Raw genomic sequence first — 21160 nt, 5'->3', positions numbered from 1 at the left:
GATGAGCGGGAAGATGCCCTGCGATGGGTGGGAGAGGGGGGGGGGGGGGGGAAAAAAAAAGTAGTAGGTTGATAATTTCACAGAAATACTCTGGGGATTAAACACCATCTAAACTGTCAGCACAGCTGCAGAGTTTTTCCTCACGGCACAGTGTGTTTGTTCTCTGCCCTGAGCCAACTTTAACAGGGTTGCAGTATAATTGGGGCTGAACAGTACTCCACAGACAGGTTGCATATAGCAAAATTAAAGTTGTATAAGTAGGATGGAATGTGCGTACGCGAATTGTATGTTTGTATATAAAAAGGGGGGGGCACTGGGATAGTGCGTTTTAATTTTCTTGGGGTGTTCAGACTTCATAATGGCAGCCTTGCTTGCTTACTTTCTAATGTTTTGTGAGTAATAGTGTGTTAGGCCTTGGCCTGTGTGCATGGCCTACAGTGTTTAGCTTTAGGATAGAGAGCCCTGAAATACAGTTAGAAAAAGATGTACAAGAGAAATGGTAGGGAGGAGTGGGAGAACCTAATCCTTGCAATCCTGATACTTTTAGAACTGAGGTCACAAGTTTTGTTTACTTCAGGCAAAATGGGAAAGTAGCTCTTCATCCAAATCCACAGGTCACTGAACTTAATAGAAAATTATCATGGCCCTATTTTTGAAAACACAGTGTTAGATTTTTAATAGGGGACTCTCCAGAATGGTTCCCCAAATCATGTAAGAGGGGATATTCCTTTACTGAGACCTAAAAAAACTTTTCTCTAACACTGTGTCAGCACATTTCCTCCTAACATGCCAGAGACTTTGTCACAGAGGCTTGGGTTAGTCATTCTCAGTGTTTTCCACAAATGCTTGTGTCTGACAATCTGGAAATGGTTGCTTCCAAGTTGATGACTTTTGGGACACCCATGGGGGAAAAGAGCTGTGTGGAGAGAGGAAATGCACAGATACACTCGTACCCATCAACTCCCTCCCAACTGAAGAGCTACCGAGGGTGGGTTTTCTTTTTTGCTTGTTTTCATGGTTTTACTAATGGTACTTAAAATAGCCAGCAAAGAGGTTCAGTAGAACATGTCCTTTTGGCATAAATATTGTACTTTTCCATCGGTTACGCAGAGATGGTTTTTGTACTCTCTTGTCACCAGAAGTGTAGGTAACAGGCAGTGGATCTGTCTAGCTGGTGAAGATTTGCATCATTCTACAGAAAAATGAGGTTTAATTTTCAGTACCAGACCATCTTCCTTTTAACATACAGGCATTGGTGCAGAAGCCACGCCTGGGCTTCTTAGTGAGGTGGTGAAAGTACCCTTTATGTCATGCAGTAGCCATCCTTGCAGACAATTCAGGCAAACGCCTTTGGTTCCTGCGAGAGTGCCATTTCATCCTTGGCTGAAAGAGTGGCTGCTTTGCTCAGTGTCTCAAGGGCATACTTAAAGCAGGCTGAGCTCTCCGGCCAGCTTTATTGTTTGTACTCATGGTTTGACCATGGTTACTCCTAATTCTCACCTGGGTGGAGAATAATGTGTGTTCATAATGTGTTCTTTTTGAGTCACGTACACTCCTGCATTGTCACCTCTTTCTCGCTGTGATCTCATCAGATCTTGCAAGCTTCAGAAGGGTTGGGCCTGACCGGTGTGCCTGGATGGGATGCTTCCAGGAGAAACACAGGATGCTAAGGGAAATGGTGTTGGTGATTCAGTAAATGCTGCTCTTCCTTCTGAGTCAGCCATGGAGCAGAACATACAGCCCCTAGAAAAGGGCACCCAGCTAGTGCCTTGCCATCGAGATGGGGTGGGAAACCTGAAGTCCCGACGACTTGTGCTTATTAAGGATCTTTTGGGAAGATTAGTGGCATTTGCCCACATATTCTGGCGGTGTTCCAGTAATTACTTTCTGCTCACCTAAATTCCTCCTGGCAGTTTGAGCTGGTCGCAATAATTGCCTTCACTTCCTGTCCTAAACTGCTACTGCTGAGTATCCGTGTGCTGTTAAAACAGCTGCTGTACTTCTGCGGTAGTTGAAATGGCCCCTATTTATAAATTCAGAAGTTTCTGAAACTTCCCTGAGGGATCTGTCAGGATGATAAATGTATACGTGCAAGTTGTTCTGTTACCAGTGGCCTTTTGTACTTAGGATGGATTATATTTTTTCCATCCCCAGCAGTAACAGCTTTCAAGTTCTTTTATATCTCTATGCCATCTGATTTTTTTGTTTGTTTCGTTCACAGGAAACAAAAGAAGAGAAGTCTTCCTATACCTGTCCTCTGTGTGAAAAGATTTGCACTACACAGCACCAGCTAACTATGCACATTCGTCAGGTACGCAGAGTACCGGCTCTTGATTTCTTACTGTTAAGAGTGTCTGGTTTGCCAGTGTGCGTTTTGCAATGGTGAAATACATTTCCATGCGCAAACCAGAAATGCTTCATTATAACTTTATTCAATTGTTTTGCTTTTATTTTAGCCTTCCCCTTGTATTTTCTTTAAAAAACCAAAACCACAAACCCAACCCTGAGGTGGGTAATTTTCCTCCCTTCCTTCCCCAACACTCCCCCCCTGCAGTGGCTCAAACAAGGATGTATGTCCTGTTCTGCATAGCTTAAGGTATCCCAAGGATCCAGAAAACCACTTCCATCATGAGGCATAAGTCCTGTTTTCTTATCCTGTTTGAGTACAGATTCCTTTACTGGTCATGCAAATTAAGAAGCAGGAAGACACAATTTTAAATCCTCTCAGCGTAGAAGAGCCTCTCAGACGTTTACAGGTTATAGCAATTTTGGGAGGCAGAATTAAAAATACACTTTTTTAATGGATGATGCACTTTTATGTCAGCTACAGGCCTCTTCTTGCTCCTTCTGAAATATATGCATACTTTATAGGGACGTTTGGCCTTTTCTATGTCAGAAGGTTCTGCTTTGGATGCTAAGATTGTGGTTCACCACTGTGAGTCCACTAGATACTTATTAATTCAGTTTTCCCTCCTGTACTGTAACTGTTCCTTTTTTTTTTCCCCTTACTCTCCTGGTTTTTTTTTTTTTGGTATGTGAAGAAATCTTCAAGTCTCTGAATGCAAGTAAGAAAGAGTGGTACATATAGCACGGTAGCTAATGGCCATATTTTGGCCCTGTAATGCATTCTTACGGCCATAGAAGTCTGCATGTGCAATCAGAAGCAGTTTACTTCCATTTTCTTACTACGCAGTCAGTTTGAAATTAATATCTTTAAAGAGTATTTGTTTTTAAGTGTCTTTCTTCTGCCATGAAGTTCGTAATTACATCCTTTTTCTGTTTTCCCCCTTACCACTCACCCAACCCCAAACCACTGCACAGCTTAAAGTATCTCAAGGTACCCTTTGTCTGATGGGTTGTTGCTGGATCCCTTTCTGTCCCCTTCAGCTGCACACCTAGCAGAAATGCTGCATGTGGTAGGCATTGAAGGCTGTATGAGACAGCTACTTGTGCTGGTGCATCAAGGAGTTAAAAATGAAGGGTGGGGGTGGAGTTGAGGGGGGAGGGCTGGGGAGGAGAGGTATATACAGGGTGCACCTTAATATAAGGTATTGTGCCGAGTGGCTCTTCAAAGCTGCTTATAAGATGTTTATAGTTCTCGCTAATATTTTACTGGCACTTCAGAAGGGGCATTCAATGAAAAAAAATCATTGCTTTCTCTAGCATAACACTGACACTGGAGGGACAGACCATTCCTGCAGCATCTGTGGAAAGTCTCTGAGCTCAGCTAGCTCCCTTGATCGCCACATGCTGGTGCACTCAGGTGAAAGGCCTTATAAATGTTCAGTATGTGGACAGTCCTTCACCACCAATGGAAACATGCACAGGTGAGTGCTGATCGTGACCCAGGAGTTTGGAAAGGTTTACAGGGTAGGGGGATGTTTTGTTTACTTGGAAGGACTAGCAAGCTGACTAAAGACACTTACTTGGGCTGGAAATGTTGTGGACTGTCTGCGATCTACAAGTATGGCACGACACACATACACACTACAACTACTATGATGCTTAAGTTGTGGGAGGAAGTCAGAATTGAGAAAGTTCTTCTAGCTCTCTTCACATATTATCAAGAGTTGTTACAGATATCCAGAAGTATTTTTTTTTTTGTTTTATTAGTAGTATTATTATTTTAACAAATGGGATGGATTTTTCTCAGAGGACAAAAATATATAGCCAAGCTGTATAGGAGCTTCTAATTTTGTAGCTTCAGAGTCGTGGATGCAAGTGGTTGTATTGGAACATCTGTGGTGGTGTTGTATGTTACGTAGTTAGGTATCCAAGTGCCATCGTGAAGATGCCTCTTCAGAATAATTGATCTTGTTTTTAAATACAGACATCAGTACTTGCTTGTACTGTAGACAACTTACTGCACTACAGATCTGGGAAATTCTCTGTAACCCAAGTTGCCAAACGTATTTCATGTAGTTTCCTTCATAGGGATGTAGCAATATGTACAGTGGTCAACTCAGGGAACAAAATGTTAAATCACAGGGATGTTCCTTCCCCTCTCTAATCCCCCGATTCAGTATTCATTTATTTGCATGGGTGGAACACCTCAGAGCTGATTAAGATTTCCTGAATACCCACATAGCTTTAGTCCCCCTATCAAAGAGTTTACAACCTACAAAGAAACTGCAAGACAGGTGGGGGAAAGGAATATAGCTTATAAGCAAAATGAGAAGAGTGATGGTTGCAGACTGGTTCTGTGTGGGAGGGAAGAGATCTTGTTTCCTTGATTATTACCAGTCATTTTCCAGGCAGTGTGCTATAGGGGGAATGAAAGGGGTGATTTTGGTGACAATAGGAAAGATAACGTAATGCTGCACAAAGGAAGCAATAGCTGCTTGCAGCTTTACCTTTTCTGTATCACATTGTCCAGGTTAAACAGTTACATGAAAACAGAGGAGAAACAGGAGGGAATGCAGTTGTAATTCCATATTTATTATACTTAATCAACTTCTTATACTTCCAATCAACTTACGCTTGATTAGAATTGGGGAGAGTTGGAGAGAGAGATGTAAAATGAGAAGGGAAAGACACAAAGACGTTCAGAGGAGATACTGGCCTTGGGCATTGAATAAATCACACGTCTGACTCATCTGACCAGAGGTGTTGCGAGCCACATGTTTGCCAGACTGGGTCATTACTCTGTCTGCCATGAGGGAGGCAGGGCAGCTGCTGAGTTGCTGTCAGCATCCAAGGGTGAATTCCAGTGCTGGGACTCTGGGGTGGTCGGACACTTGTGTCCGGGTCCTCAGCCCAGGCTGCTTACTGAAGGACTGCTTGTGGGGTTTGTTTGGCTTTTTGCTCACTAGGCATCTCCTCGTCCTCTCCCAGAAGCAGGAAAGGGAGGCTTCCCCTGAGACTTGACTCCAGGTCTATCAGATGTTGATGTAGTCACCTTTGCTTATGCGGGTTTCCCTGTATAGCAACTCTTACCGTGCTTTAGTAGCAAATTTGCCGGAATTGCCAGGCTCAGTGATTTGCCCAAAAGAAGTAAGTACAGATCAGAAACTTCTGATGAGAAGATTGTTTGGTTTTAAATTTTTCTCTTAACAAGATGTTGCTTGAAGTTACCAGGATGGAGTGCTGTATTTACTGACTGCAGTAAGAAGGACCTAAGTTCATGCAAGGAAAATCTTGCTGTTAGAAGTTCTTTCCGTCTGATAGGTTCCCGTCTGCTCTATAAAACTCCTCCTTGTGTAGGCCCACGTCGCAGCAGCTCGGTGGGACGTTGCAGAAACCTGTTACTGAGCTTGGTGGCACTGCAACAAGTGACACCAGACCCGTGACAGGCAAGATCCTGAGCACACTGAAACAGGCTAGTTTTGCTAAAGGAGGGTTGTGGTTAGCAGGACTGTGGCACTGATTTTTTGCAGTGAATAACCTTTTCTTGTTGCTATAACAGACTATAATAGTGAATCCTGTTGCTGAAGTGGAAAGCATGAATGTGCAAGTAGGCAGGTGAAGATAAATGCAAAGTGAAATGAAATTTGTTATCTGGTGCTATGACACACTCACAAGGAAGATGTTCATTTTGCCCACTGGGTACCTCCTTCCGAAACAGGTATTTCTAGTCTAAGATGGTGTGAAGTAAATTCTTTCATAGGCATCTCAAACTTAGTGTAGCATCAGGTCCAATGGCCTGCCAGTGCTGTGGCTGAATGCTTCTCACATCACATTCAAAACTGCTTCTGCCTCAGGATCCCGGAGCAAGGACCTGCTTGCCAGGTCCTGCCTTGTGTGCAACTCCCGCAGGCCTTGCTTGTGGTGGTGCCGTGTCTGTTCTTCTGCGCCAGCTGGATGATAATACAGGTCCATCTTTCTCTGCTTTTGTGCACAGTTCCTTTATTGTTTGCTATTTTTGTGCTACGGTATCTAAGTCGTGACAGATATAATCCCCAAACCAGCAAAGAATAAGATTTCTAACGTGCCCCTGGTAGGCAGCATGGTGGTATCCCTGGAGCATCGCACAGAGTGTGGGATCAGAGAGAGAAGTTGTAGGCTTAGCAGAAAGTTGTGAATGTGATGCTAAAGAATCAACATAGCTTGTGAAGGTCCTGCAGGAGCCTCCCCAGGTATTACTGCATTTACATCAAATAAGCTTGGTGCATGAGAGAGGAGTGAGGGAGACGTTAGTCTGCCAGTATCTGAACAGGGGGAAAAAAAATGTATAGGCACATGCTACATCCATCCTCTCTTCTCTTTCTCCCCCTCTGCCTTGTTCTGGCTCTTATTTAACTGTCTATACTATTTTTTTAATCCAGACTTTTAAAAGACCTTTTAGGGTAAAAAGTCCAACAAAATGGTTTTGTCAAGGGAAATAATGTGCCATAGGAGTACTTATTACTGTTCCGGCAGAGGATGAAATTTCTGATCCATTTTTCCACCTCGCAGCAGTCAGGTCATTAGACATTCAGCTGAGCAGAGGAGGGAAGGAGTTTTGGTTGCTTTTTTGGGTTAGAAAATATCATTGTTTTTACACTCTCAAGTGCCCGTCTTCTCCATAGAAAGTAATTTTTCTTCTCCCTCACTTTATTAAGTGAAGGGAAGAAAAGACTCTCCAGAGCTCTTATTTGCAGTTCTTTGCATGTGGGCAAAACTTTTTTGCAATAGCCAGACTTTTTGTGGAGTGGGAACACTCTTTTCTGCCCATCTTTTCTCTGGGTAAGTCTAGCTGTGTTGGGGTGTTGCGTGTACTCCTTACCTGTTAAATTGATGCTGCCCTTCCTGACTCCCACAATACATGCAACACTTCATTTGTAAATGAGTCATAGACGCTCACATAAAGTCCAGTTTCTTTTTGTTGTGCTCCTTGGCTCCTTGTCAACAAGTCAAGTTGAATGGGCACAGCAGACAGGGGTGGAGGGGGAAGGTTCTCTTGTGCAGCACCATTCAGAAAAAGAGGTTAAAACCTGCTTCCTTTTCTGACCAGGGTGACTCTTGGCCAGGATTTTCAACAGGGAACCGTGAGCCTGGGGCATCTCAGAAAACTCTCTTACAGCTGCCAGACTGCTCAGGAGTGTCCTGAGCCTCCTGTGGGTACAGTCGCTGTTGGAGAGAGCAAAGGTCTCTGGAGAGTGCTCAATGTCCAGCGTGAAAAGCTGATTTTCTCGTTCTCATTCCGAATGTGCCGTCAAGCTAACTGCCTCCGTATCAGTGCTGCTCCTACTGTTTGCGGAGGGTTGTTGCAATCTGGTACAATAACTGGGAGATCTGTTAGTGTCTTGTATCAGGAACAGGAATTGCTCTTGAGGAGGAGAGCTGAAGACGATGCTGAGTTTTTTACAGAGATTTCTTTTTGACCAGTACTGGCAAGAGCAAGTCTTCTTGGAAATAGCAAGCCTTCTAGCATCAGGGACTGATTTGGGGACCTGGGGGGTGTTTTCTTGGGGCTTTTTAGGAATTTGGAGGAAGGAGTTAGATCACAGTAATTTTGAGTTCAAAATTCCTGTAACTGGAATGGCACTGCAATGATCAGTACATAAGAAAATCTGCAATTTAGGGTATGCTAATCCTCACAATTTTACACTAGAGACACAGACACTATGGCTTTCTCTCAGTCACAATAAATGAAAGTTGAATGTTCTCAGATCTCCAGCAGGAGCATAAACTATATGGAAGGAGGGTATGTGTGTGTATAAAGAGTTTTCTGTAGCTCCGAAAGAGCTGAGGATTTCCAAAGCAGTGTCTCCAATCAATAGATTGCAATTACTAAAGGCTTTCCAAAAGATTTCCATCTGTATTGTCACGGTAGCTCTCTAGGGAGTTTATCTACGAATAGTGCCGACTCTGAGGAGCCCTTTTGGGTCTAGACTCTGCCACCAAATAGGAGGTTGCAAGCCTCTTATTCCATCTCCACCACTGCATCTCCCCAAAATGCAGACAGAGGAGTTAGGCTGCTGCTGTGGGTTTTAGTGGTGGTGGTGGTGGTTTGTAAGCTTTAGCAAGGCACCTTGAGGTAGAGAAAAGACTTTGCTTGACTTACTGTGTTGCATTCCATTAGAACATGCATCAGGCTTCAGGGGGAAGGGCGATGCCTCCACTTGTGCCAAAAGGGTTTCCTTTGGGGGTAGGAGACTTTGCCAACGGCTCCTTTTCCATTTCTGTGACTGAGGATGGCCTGTGCCTATCACTTTAAAATCACATTTTCCTCCCTGCCAAAGACATGCTCTCCATGCAACTTGAAAATGTTAATAGGATATAAATGCCAGAAGGGAGGCGAGAAATGACCTTCCTGCCAGTTTCCAGGGGGTAGCTATTAAAGGCTCTGTGGCAAGTCTGAAAAGGCTAAAGGGATAATATATGTATTTCAGCCACAGCTTCTCCAGTTTGGTAAATGAAGCTGCAGTGTCCATGGCTGATGTTCACCAGGCTGTCCATATAAGTGTGGTAATGCAAACTAACTGAAGTGTTTCGTATGAAACCAAAACGTCACCTTCTTTCTCTCCTTCTGCTCCTTACTCCCTACCTAGCAAAATTCTTCATAATGGCTTTTTATTTACATCCTACTTAGGCACATGTAGGCTGTTTATGCATCATCTCAGGAACAGGTCTCAAAGTTTGGGGATTTTTTTTTTTTTGGCACATGCGAAACACCACATGCAACAACCACATGCAGAAGTCTTTGAAACTCAAATTGGAAGATCTGGATCGCAGAAGCTATGCTTTGAAGCATGCTTACAAAGGGTCCTATCAAAGAAGGTACTTCTTCTTTTAATTAAGAAGGCACTTTCATTCTCAATCTTATTTTCAGTGCTAGATAATTTTCCCAAACTTCTCTTTTAATGCGCTGTGGAGAGACAAACAGCTGTTTTTGTTATCAGGGTATGGTACTATTCTGATGTTGAAATTAAGTCTTTTTTAAACAACACTTTGTGTATATGTTGCTGAATGAGTTTTTTGAGAAAGATAGAAAACGCACATGCTGGAGGGTAACCTCCATCAAGCTAAAACCTTGATGTTTTAGCTGGCCATCTTCACTGGCAAATGAAGAGCGTATGCTTGGTGAAGGCTGTAAGGTACTGGTTGGAAGATGAGTGTTGGATCCTGATAAAGGCACAGGGGTTGAGATGCATATGCTTTAATGAGTTCCCCTCTCTCTTTAACATGGATCTGTGTTTCTTGGGCAGGCATGCGTACAGGCTGCCTGTGACTTTGCAAATATCCAGTAGGCAGAGTGTCCTCAAGATCTGGCTGAATCCATCCTCTCCCTGCATTCCACCTGTGAATTGCTCCTGTGTTATTTATGGCATTGGCCCGCTTCCAGTATGTTGTGTGTGCTTTGTAGGGTGCAGTGCAATAACAATGCCCAGCCTCTAAGTACAAATAGGATCTCTGCAGTCTAGCATGTGCAGTCTGGCATTTGCTTAAGATGGGAGTTTTTTGAAGCAGAGCACAGCCAAATGTGATGATGAGCTTTCTTTTTTCCAGAAGAGGAGAGGAACTGCCTTATTACAACAGGGTTTGGTTTCTGGTGGTTTGCAAAGATGGCCAAGTGGGAATTCGGTGTTAAATGTTGGGTAGCTTTGAAAAACTGAACCTACAAGATCTTGAAGCTAAAAACAAATAGCCAAGGAACTCGCCATGCTGAAAATGATTGACACTTCACGCGTGTGAAAAGGCCTTCTCTTACTGTCTTGCACAATAGAAATGTCTCTTTGGTCATCTCCTAAGGAGCTTTTATTTCGGTGTAGTAATTGGTAGGCAGTGCTCTTAAATAGGAAGAAGCAGGGTGTATTACAGGCTTTCAAATCCATTCCTTATACGTGGGGGATGATTTAACCACTGTCAGCATGCTAGTGAAAGATAAGCTTCAGCAAATGCAAGTGCCCTAATTCTTGAGCAGGGATAATGAACACAAAGGACTAATTTCTGCTTCTAGTAATTGATAACTGTAGTTGTAGGAGACAAGTGAGATGTGATACTTGTTTTGGTTTTCTTAGCAATTAAAAAATGTTTCTTACATTTTCGCTAATACATTTTGTAAATAAGGATGGGGAAACAGGTGGAGAGAAGGGGTTTTTGTCTTTCTCCTGTCAGCAGATATATCTAAGGTAAATGTTTGGTATTCTGCTGAGATCCCTGTGTTTTGAAGAAGATTAAAAAAGAAAGAAGGAAAGAAAAGGTCAGGCTTTTTCAACAGCAGTATAGCAGCAAGAGTGTTTCTCTGTGTCTTTGATGAGAATTAGAAGACTACAGTATTTTTAATGGTCTCAGGTAGAAACTTTTGTCTGTCTCTCTGTTGCTGAGTAGATTGGTCATCTTTTGTAAAGACTTTATGTAAACTTCTACTTAATTCACATGACGGCATAAATAGGGTGCTCCAAAAAACCCCTCCATGGATATCTTCAGCGGTAAGAGACTCTGAAGGAGCTCTTGTGCCACAGTACCTCTGTGAGCTAAGAGCCGAAAGGAGATGCCATGATTTCAGACGTGTTACAAGCTGCTTGTAGCCTTGGACAGTATCCCCCTTCAGTTATCATTAAAGAACAGCAAAGGAAGTTAACACAAAAACATGAATGCTGAGATCTGATTAGAATCAAGCGAAGCAAGGAAGTGCAGAGTTAAGATTTATATGCTGACCTTAATTAGCTCCATTGTTCTTGAGAACCGAAGCGTACACAATGAGGAACGTTATACTTGCATCTCCAGAGCTCTTCAGTACCTAAACATAAGAAGGACGTCAGTGTGCATTTCAGTCCTAGATTTTGTGTGTGTTGCCTTTAAGTAATAGCTAAGTCGGATCCTGTACTTTGTAAGGTTGTCGGTTTTTATGTTTTGGTTTTCTGCAGGCAAAAAAAGGGGACACGCTGCTCTCAGTAAGTTTAGGTTTCTGGTGCGACTTGTGCCGAGGGGAAGGTGGTCCAACGTAGCAGAGTAATACCACCCTCCTCACGGGCAACAACATAAATCTCCGTATAACAGAGCGTATTGAGCGTAGCTTAGTGCTGCTTTGTTACCCATGTCACAGTTCAAATGAACACAAGCCACTTGACAGATTAGACTCTAGTCACAGAGCACATGGCAGCACGAGACCTTGATCTTTCCGCATAAGTACCCTTTCAGGAACATCACCTCCTCTGAAGGCTTAGTATTCTCAGGGATGTTACCTCCCCTTCTCACCTTGAAGAGCTACAAAATAAATACAAGCCTTAACTTAGCAGGTCCTAGAAAATCCAGGTGATCTTTGCGGGGAGTTGAGGTGCTTTTAGTACTTTGCTATAAGCCTGACATTAAGGTGATTCTTGCAGAGATGTTAGCTCTCAAGGTTAACAACGTGTTGTTTTGTTGGCATTTCGGTTCGTGGTTTGTCTTCTAGCTTGTACTTCGGTTGGGTGATTCTGTGTAGAAAATGCTGGTGGTGAGAAAGTTTGCTGGGAGAGTTAAGGTAATCTTTGCTCAGCCTGTTGTGCATGCACGTCAGAAATACTTGCATCGCTTCTCTAATGAATGTGTGTTCACTCTGTTCCTCCTGTTGTCTGAAAAGACTCCTGGGCCAAGTATATGGCCCACGAGAATGAGGAAAAAGTCTATCTCAAACTGCATTTGTGATTGCAGTTGTTCCACCTTTAATGTATGTCTTCCAGCTTTACCTTTTCTCCCCCCAGTATCTAACCTGCTCAACCTGTTCTAATTCAGCATGCTGGAACCAGCAAACTGCAGAATGTACCCCCTCTCAGGCTCAGCAGGTTTTTTCCTCTTTCTTTTCTCCCCCTTTTTAAAAATAGGCTATTCGTTAACAGTAGATTGTCAGCATTTGGGGAAACTTCTCTAGCTGTAAAAAAAAACGGTGAGGGGAATCTTGGCATTTGGGCTTAGCCAGGGCCTTTCACTCGGGTTTTTGAGCCATGATGCTCACCTGCATGACGCGCACAGCTTAGGCAAAGACACGGTCTATAAAGTAGTAGTGCCATTATACAACTGGTAAATAACACAGTATGCAAATACTGCTTTCTGTTTCTTGAGGACATCTATAGATATGCTGAGTTCTTTAAGCCTCTCTCTTAGCTGAAGTTTTCTAAACAGTCAGCGATCTTTTGGTAAATCCTCAGAGTGGGCTCTCCAGTCCTTCATGTGGAAAGATGTCTTAAAACAGAGGAGGTGTACAACTTCTGTGTGGCTCATTTTTGACATCAAGCCACCTCAATGTGTTGTCTTGCTTGACAGTTTCAGACTGAGGGTAAAGAGAGTAAAGCAATCCATATTGCTCATGGGCTGCACCAAAATTAATTTCACTTGAGGGTGAAGGTTCCCAAACTCCTGTAAAGTAGCACAAGTCATGCGGGGACTTCTCTTTCCAGCTACTGCACTTGACTAAACAGACACGTAACAAGACATGAAACCTTTTCCTAGTGCTTCTCTGCTCGACAGGGGAATGCTGTGAGATCACTGCTGGTGAGGAAGGAGGACCACATGTTCAGGAACAGGAGAGGAAATGAGCTGAGCACGTGAAACCTCTTTTGCTAGGATGCCGTCCTCAGTGCTGGGAAAAGTTTGCACAACTTGTGTGTGTGCAGTGATAACCCCTTGCTTCCTCGCCCCTCGAGTTACTTGGTGACTGCTGATACCGGGGTGATGCGGAGACCCTGCTTTAACGAAGATGTGCTTCTCTTATCTGGTGCAGCTTCCTTGCTTGCATGTGTGCATGTGTATGTGTGTGCCAGGGGGAGGTATTCGGCTCCATCTGCGCAGCGTCCCCAGCATTGCTGTGGCCGTCTATTTTTTCCTCCTTGAGCTGTGTGACGCAGCAAGTTGTTCTGTGCTGTGTGCCATCAGGATTGCTCAACAGTGGAGTGTGAGAGCTAAGCAACTGCATGAGGGCTTTGCCTGCTTCTGGGAAGTAGCTGGGGCTTATGTTTGCTTGGTTGGTAAAGGGGTGCGGTTTTGGGGGGGAGGCAGGATGTACCTGGGACTTCTTCAACCATGTTTGCTCTTAAGGATAAAACTTTTCCCCCTTCTGACATCCTTTCTCTAATTTTCTCTCTCTCTCCCCCCCCTTTTTTCCCTGATGCTAAAATTTAAAACTGCTTTAATTGTCCTTACTGTGTAATAACACTTGTTTTCTTTGAAGATGAAGTTCCCTGAAAAATCAGCAATGAAGTAATTGACTAAGGTTATATACCGTGATAACTAAAGGATGTGACTGAAAACCACAAATTTACAAAAAGATGAAAGAAAACAGCAGTTCAGAATGTCCCAGGCCAGGTTTTTGGTACACTTTTAAAAATCTCATTCCTGCTTAATTTTATTGTTGTTAATAAACTTTCATCTCCAAGCTTAAGGAAGTACAGGGGCTTCAGAAGGATCTTGTTTAATACTGTCCCTTATGAAAGAGTTTCTTACAGCTTGGAAGTCTCCTTGCAGTATTTGGCATTGTTAATTTAGGTCTGCTCTGAATTTAATGCAGACTGCGGGCAGGCAGTTTGGTGAAGTGATACTGGGAAGCTCACACTGCATTTCCCTCCTCTTTTGCCCTGCCTTATGCAAGGATTGATGCGAACTGCAAATGAGTGCTTTCTTTTGCTGTCCTTTGGGAAGCTTTGCTTTGGAGCCATGGTTTGAATCACTTCCCTGTCACAGCATCATCAGGCAAATATTTGTCTCCCTTTTTTCCTTTGAGGTGTTCTGACAACGCTGCTGGTAGGGAACAGGAGTAACTTTGAGCCAAGCTGGGAATGCAGTTCTATCAATCTCAGCCTGTTTGAACTTGCTGATTCTGCGTAGCAAGTTGCTTAAATGTGAATACAGCATAATTATTCAGAAATGGTACCCCCCCCCTTTGGATTCGTAGATCAGTATCTTTCCTCTCACTCATGCTTACAACTTGCCTTTATTCACAGCAAAGCAAAATTTTACTCTAGGATAAAAATACAAAATGCTTTGTGTGCATGTGTGTGTATCGTATATCCTTAGGTATCATGTATTGGCAGCTGCATGGCACTGGTTAATGTTGCAGGCTGTCCTGGTAGCACTGAAAAGGGATTTCTAATCTGTCATTTGAATGTAATCACAGGTGGCTTTTGCAGCCTTAGCGCACCCAGCTAGTCTTGGTGGATCTAAATAATAATGCTCATGTCATCCTAATGATGCTGTCTGCCGCCCCGCTGTAAGGCTATTTTTGCTTTGCTAGGAGAACCTCATTGTGCAGGGAGATAGCGCGGCAGCCTGCACTGAACTTCGGGGGATGCTTACGGCACGTCTGTGTGGCACCTTGGGCTGCAGAAATTCCCGGGGGGATGCCAAGGGGGCTGCTACACCCACATGCTGCTGCATGCTGCTATGTGGGAAGGCTCGCCAGGGCCGTGTTAGCCCTGATAGACAGAGCTAATAAGTGCTGGGGCCTCCATGAGGATAATGAGCCGTGCCGCTGCGCCGACAAGATTGCAGCGCCTGGATGCCGTGGGGAGCGCTAGCTGGGGGATCTCCTGCTGTGCCTGGTTGCAGACATGCAGCTAAAATGAGTCAGTGCTTCCCAATCTGATCCTTCCTAGGACCCGTTCACCCCACCCTACTCTTTCACTGCACGCTTTGCAATGGCTTTCTTACTAGCATAGCCATGGAGATTTCTTGCTGTTCAGCTTCATTTTGTTTATCCCATGCTAGCGTTCAACACTGATTACCACTAGAATATTTGGTGGTACTTGAAATTTGTTTTGAGATTGCTCCGCAGTTGTAAGAGGGCGTTTCCCAAATGGTTGGTTTTTTGGTATTCGAATGTCTCTTGACTTGCTGTGAGGTGTGCATGTGTGTCTGAGGGCTTTTTGGGTCATTTCTGGGATTTTTTGAGGATACAAATAGCAAACAAGCCAAGAAGACAAGACAAACAGAAACTCGTCCAAGTACAGATCGTGTCTGATCTACAAAATTACCTGCATCTTTCTGGTTCCTGCGATTACAACTGGCAAAGGCTGAGTGGATTGCTCTCTTAAGTGGGTGATGTTGGTAATTAGCACTGGAAATACATTGTCAATACAGATTCTCTACATGTTTTAACAAACAAACAACTGACTAAACTCTTTAACCCAAGGGTATAATGTTACTGCACTTTTGACTTAAGTTCCAGTCATATTCACGAGACTCTTAAGGAGGGGGTTAGTAGCAGTATATTAAGTGATTGCTCCTAAAAATGCTGCTGCTTCACTTTCTGTTTGTTTAGGGTTTACTTCCCATGCATGTCAAATGGCAGAAGCTTTGAAGAGGAGTTCCCTGTGTTTTCCTACATTTCTAGACAATTTGGGCTGAAGTAACATTTGTTAAGCAGAATGTAACAAAAACAGTGACAAAGATGACGTGACCTAGAAATCTCTCAAAAGAGACATTATCAGTGTAATTTTGAAGGCCGCCTTCTCTTACTCTGTGAGCCATTTTTCATTCCGTGGGGCCTGAAGAATGGTCCAAATTTCAGCCTGTCTTGGATGCATCCTGCACTTTTGTTGGTTCTGATACGGTGGCACGAAGTTGAAGCTTAGACAAAGCAGACTTTTTTTTTTAAAAAAAAACAGAGATGTTTGGTTGTTTTCTGAATGATAGACATGCTTTTTCTTCACTGTAAATTATTGAAAACATGTTTTTTTGATTCTTTGGAGATTATTTACTGTTACTTGAAGGTAGCAATGTAAATGAAAGATCTCAGGGAAGAAAACAGTGGAAGAGGTAAAGCAATTGTATCAGCTAAATTGTACTTCAGGCATCTGACCAGCTCAGTCCTTCCCAGACTAGCTTGGTGAACTTGAGTAGCTCTTTACGTTGAGAGAAGAAAAAAAAAAGTATAATTTAAATAAGGTGAAGGATGGAAAGCACTGTTTTTTACTCTTAGTCTCTGAGTGGTTGGATGTGTGGCTCCCTTGTCTTTAGATAAGCATCAGATGTATGAGGATCTTTCCCTTGATTCTGATACCAAACTGCTCAGAAATCACGAGGGAGATGAGGAACAGCCATGTGCAATACAGTAGAGTATAGGGTACATCTAGTGGTAAAGTGGAGAAACTTAGAATAAAATGTGGGATATGAAGCCAGAACCTGAACTCGATACTATCAGATGATCTCTCTGGACTGATAATGCCCAGATTCATTGGCCTCCCCACTGCGTTTCCACAGGCGTGGAGACGTGAGGGAGGAGGAGGGTGTTTATACGTGCACTGGATCCTGCGCTCAAGAATTAATCTTGATTTAGATGCTGGGACTTTCCCAATCAGGCCTCAGTGAAATTGCTTGCTGCTCCCCCTCTGGACATGCTGCTCCTTCTAATCAGACCTACCTGGCATAAACCTCTCTTGACTGAAAGCCAGCAATGCTTGTGCTGCCATAGTTACAAGGGAGAGGCTTAACCCTGGACCCTGCTCAGAGGCTGCAGATACACCCTTTTGTTCCACACCTTCCTTTTGCCTGGGTCTCTGAGCCAGGCAGGCCCTTTCTCTTAGGCATGTGGAGCACATCAGCAGCTGTGGAAACGCAGGGTGCAACTACGGTGTGGTTTTTCTCCCCAGAGTGAGGTGAGGGATTCCCACGCATGCTGAGGGATGCTTCCTTTCCAAGAGCCAAAGTGGCACTGATCAGGTTATCTGCATGCAAAGCAGGAGCTCCTGGTTTTGTTCGTAATTCAGTGGGACCCGGAGCTAGGAGCAGCTGCGTCTTGCAATTGCCTCTTTCAGGATGCTTTGACTCCTCATTCTAGCCTTGAGCCAGCCAGTCAAAACCTGCCCACGTTCTGGTTTTGGCATTGAAGCTGTAGGCTGCCCTGTTTCGAGACCTCCAGAAAGCTTATATGATCAAAGTGCAAATCCCCTCGGCATTAAGAAAATACAGCAGCCCTTTTTTGAGATGTGGTAAAGACTGGGATGTGACCAGCAGGAGCTGCATGTCACTTCAGTAGGACACATGCCCTTTTTTTTCCCCCCTCCTATGAGTCACCTCCCGTAGGCACTGATCCAACACCATCCACGGGGAGAAAAAGGAGTAAGGCACTCGAGTTCTGCGTTTGTTTATTATTACAAACCTCTCTTCTTCAATGTAAAGTAGAAAAGTATTCACTTGTTACTGTTCTGGTGGAATAGTAACCCTTCTGAAGTCACACTGCATTACGGTGTGGGGCTGAAAACTTTTTCTACCCATTTGTTTTAAAAAAGAAAAAAAAAGGAAAGAAGCTGGGGGAATTCTTGTGCAGTATCATCTTAGTCATCCTGTTCACGTGACCGTTAGAGGGGAGAGGAAAGTTGTGGCAGAAGAGGGGAAGCGGAAGGTGATTCTCACCAGGAGGATGGAATGAAAGGCAGTCAAGCACTTGAAAAATGTGAATTTGTCGGGAGGGCTGACTGGCACACAGTTGTAGCACAGTTGGATCCCCTTGGCTCACCTGTGAAATTCCTTGTGCGAGAGGGAGGGAAGAGATTACGAGGAGAGCTGTTTCACGTACAGCTGTGCTGTGAAAAGCATGGTGTGTAGCAAGTTATCTGCATTTTTTGCATAGCAGTTCTTAAACGTTAAAGAGTTTAGTTCAGAGGTGGATCAGACCTTGTTTGGAAAAGACTTAATTTCCTTTTTCCATTTCGGGATTATTCTTTGCAAATTCTTCTGGCTCTCTGTCTGGTCTCATTTTAAATAGAGTTCCACCACTTTCTCTGAGAGGTTAATCAAGGCTAGCTAGCACTTAGTGCAAGGGAGTCCTCCCTAATATTCAGCTCAAATTTTTATCTCCTTCCTTTCATCCTGCGTATCGTGGTTGCATTTTAGTGTTCCACCCTCAGTACTGTCCAAGTGTATGCGTACTTGCACGCATGCTGGGGAGACTAATAACCACCATATGAAGTGCAGGTTTCAGGGCTCTATACCTTCCTGAGCTTGTCTGCTGTTCTTGGGTTGCTCTGTAGGATGGCTCAGAGCCACAATTCATTGATTTAAATTAGAAAAAAAAGCCAAGTTTCATCTGCTGTGGCTCTGGCTCTCTTATGAGCTGCAGTAGTGGTCACTTCAGAGCTGCTGGCACATGCTACTGTAACTTGCATCTGTGGCTGAATATGAGCATTTCTGTGCATGTCCTTATTTTGCCCTTCTTTTTTTTGCACTACATTCTCACTTAAAGTGTTGAGTGTTTATCATTATTTTTTGGAACTGGTGAATGTCCTATCATTTTCCTTTATCATTGTAAGATGGTGAAAGCCAGGCTGACTTATGAGCCTGGCTTTCGTATTCAAAGTATGCCAGTGTTGTCAGGCCAAAATATGTTGTTATAGTCACAATGGGAAAATAACTTCTAAGCACAGCTTTCTTCCTGTTCTCCTTGTATCTTGGCAGGCTAAACAGTGAGGTTGAGCATTTTCAGCGTTACATGTAAGATCTAATCAAGGCAAACTCTTCTAAAGGAGGATGAGGCAACACAAATATTCCCTCCCCCCCCAATTATAGTTAGGAAACTTTTTAAGTAAAAGAAGCCTTGGTGAAGGGAGTGTTTAACTTTAAAAGAAAGCTTGTGGATGTGGATGTGACTTGGCATCTGCTGCAGTTCAACCCAAGTTGGGTGATAAATGTTTTCTCGAGGCAGAATGACATCCATGTTGCAAAGTAAAAGAGAGAGATGAAGATTGTGTCTATCCTTTGTACTGCTCAGCTTTATCTTCCCGCTTATCTTGGGCTGTAGCTCTAGTAATCTTTTTCCTCTCCACCCTTGACTTGATGTAGTGAAACTTGCTTAACCTGCCAAAGGAACAAAACTGCTGGCTGTAACGTGGACAGGTTGCGACTCTCCTTGAGAACTCTGGAACCTGCTGCTTTGGTTTCGGATTTTTCTTTTTTCCTTAATGATCACATGCAGAGAGCTATCACAGTGGCTGTGATATTTGACCTACACAGTAAAAGTCAAAGGTGCAGTCAGGGTGTCTTCCTGTTTATAGCTCAATAGCTCGGGCTGCTTCCTTTCAAATATGCAAAACTAAAACATGAAGGGATTACCACATTCCTTGCTGTGGGTACGGATTCTGCTCTCGCTTTTGGGGCATGGCAAAAGCATGCAAGTTGCAGGAAGGAGAACTGCAAGCTGGGGGCAGCCAATGACTTTAATACCAGACATAGCAAAGCCCTGTCACTGTGGTGCTGCACCCACATTAGCAAGACCTGCCTTACTAGCATACATTATATTGCAAATATGGCTGAACTACTTTTGGGACTTGCAGGAGCCAGTGTGTTTGCATGCATTAGGTCATGCCAGGCAGAGGTGCCAGGCTGGACTGGCACTAACCTGGAGGTCTCAACAGTTTGTCCTGTTGGTACACTGTGGATGTGCCATCGCACCCCTCTGAAGTAGCAGCAGCTCCATCGAAACAGGCAGAGTTCAACAGGTGGACAAATGGCAGGAGAAAAGAACTCGGCCCTGAGGAAGCTGTTTTGTATGGGTAGCCACTAAACAGGAGTTCTGCATACTTGTTACTGGCAGAAAGGAGACTTTAAAAGAAAATAGGAACAAAAAGTCTCACGCTTAATGCATAGCAGGTTTTTTTGTTGTTTGTTTGTTTTCTGAGTGAATGTGATTTAGCTTGACTGCTTTTGCTCTCTAGCTCTCTGAAAAGTAACTGACCAAGTAAGACTAGCTATGCATCAGCCAAGCTGCCAGAAGGTTAAGCATGCAGGCCGTGTGTGTGTGTCTGGGGTGGGAGGACAGACAGGCACATACAAAAGCCTCTGTCTCACTTTCAAGAGCTCATCGAAACTGGAAAGCAATCTTTACCAACAAGAAAAAAAGAAAAAAAAAGACCAACAAACCACCCTCCAGGTTTTGCTTTGCCTGTGCAATTGAATACTACGTTTTGTTGTTCCCAGATGCTTTTCGAGTTTTATCTTCAACCATTGCAGACAGAAACCCTTTGAACAAATAACTGGTTTCTTCTCCCTTATTCTTGCATGAATACTGGCAACTGCTTCTCCCACTGTTGATTTATCACCCGTAGGAAGCTCTGGGATTGACTTAGCTAGCATGAGAAGTTAGATCAGTGTCATAAGAGGGAAAAAAAAGACCAAAAAAATAATAAAGACAGTGAGGCAGTACAATACCTGTAGATGCCTTCCCTGCAGATTTTGTGAGACCAGGTGGCACTGGATTCACGCAGATAAATCAGTTAGCTTTGGTGCCTATGGTGGCAGGGCTACCAGAGGGCTGAGGCAGGGGAGTTCACGGCACTGCGGAGGCTGTCAGCACTCCGACTCTCCCTGGGTCCTGTCGAACCTGGAGAGAGCCAAACCCTCAGAGCTTCAACCTTCCTTCTGCTCCCAGTCGGGTGATCGGCAGGGAAAGAGGTCAGACAAATTCAACAACGTTTCCATGATGCTGTGCCCAACCTGCTGGGCACATGTGCACACAGATGCTCTCTCCTCCTTGAACCTCCCACAGTGTGACTGACAGGTATCACCAGTGTCCATCCACCATTTGTGTGACCTGGGAGGGTTACTGGGGGGCTGGGGAAGCCACGTTTTTCCCCATGTGGACCTGGTCCTCTGAGCAGCCCCAGCCTTGCCAGGCGTTGAAAGCAGGCAGTAGCTGAACAGCCGTTTTAATCCTGCATCGGTTGTGGTACATGTGGTTCTTTTGGCTTGAGGCTGTTCCCGCATAACACCCTCAGAAGCCTGGCTGTAGTTTGAGAAGGTAATTTAGATGCCTTTTTTTTTTTTTTTTTTT

The 21160-nt window shown here is 43.9% G+C and overlaps 1 protein-coding gene across 2 annotated transcripts in view; it reads left to right on the top strand.

Moving 5' to 3' along the window:
* Positions 1–21160, top strand: part of RREB1 (ras responsive element binding protein 1) — a 74629-nt gene that overhangs the window by 9302 nt on the left and 44167 nt on the right. For both annotated transcript variants that reach the window (XM_009279168.2, XM_019472043.1), the window contains exons 4-5: positions 2222–2311; positions 3664–3827. In XM_009279168.2, the coding sequence (XP_009277443.1) occupies positions 2222–2311; positions 3664–3827 (254 nt within the window). The remainder of the gene's footprint in view (positions 1–2221; positions 2312–3663; positions 3828–21160) is intronic.

The sequence above is a fragment of the Aptenodytes forsteri genome, unplaced genomic scaffold (genome assembly GCF_000699145.1).
Source record: "Aptenodytes forsteri isolate BGI_AS27 unplaced genomic scaffold, ASM69914v1 Scaffold81, whole genome shotgun sequence".
NCBI classification, from domain to species: domain Eukaryota; kingdom Metazoa; phylum Chordata; class Aves; order Sphenisciformes; family Spheniscidae; genus Aptenodytes; species Aptenodytes forsteri.
This window is presented reverse-complemented; position numbering and strand designations above follow the sequence as displayed.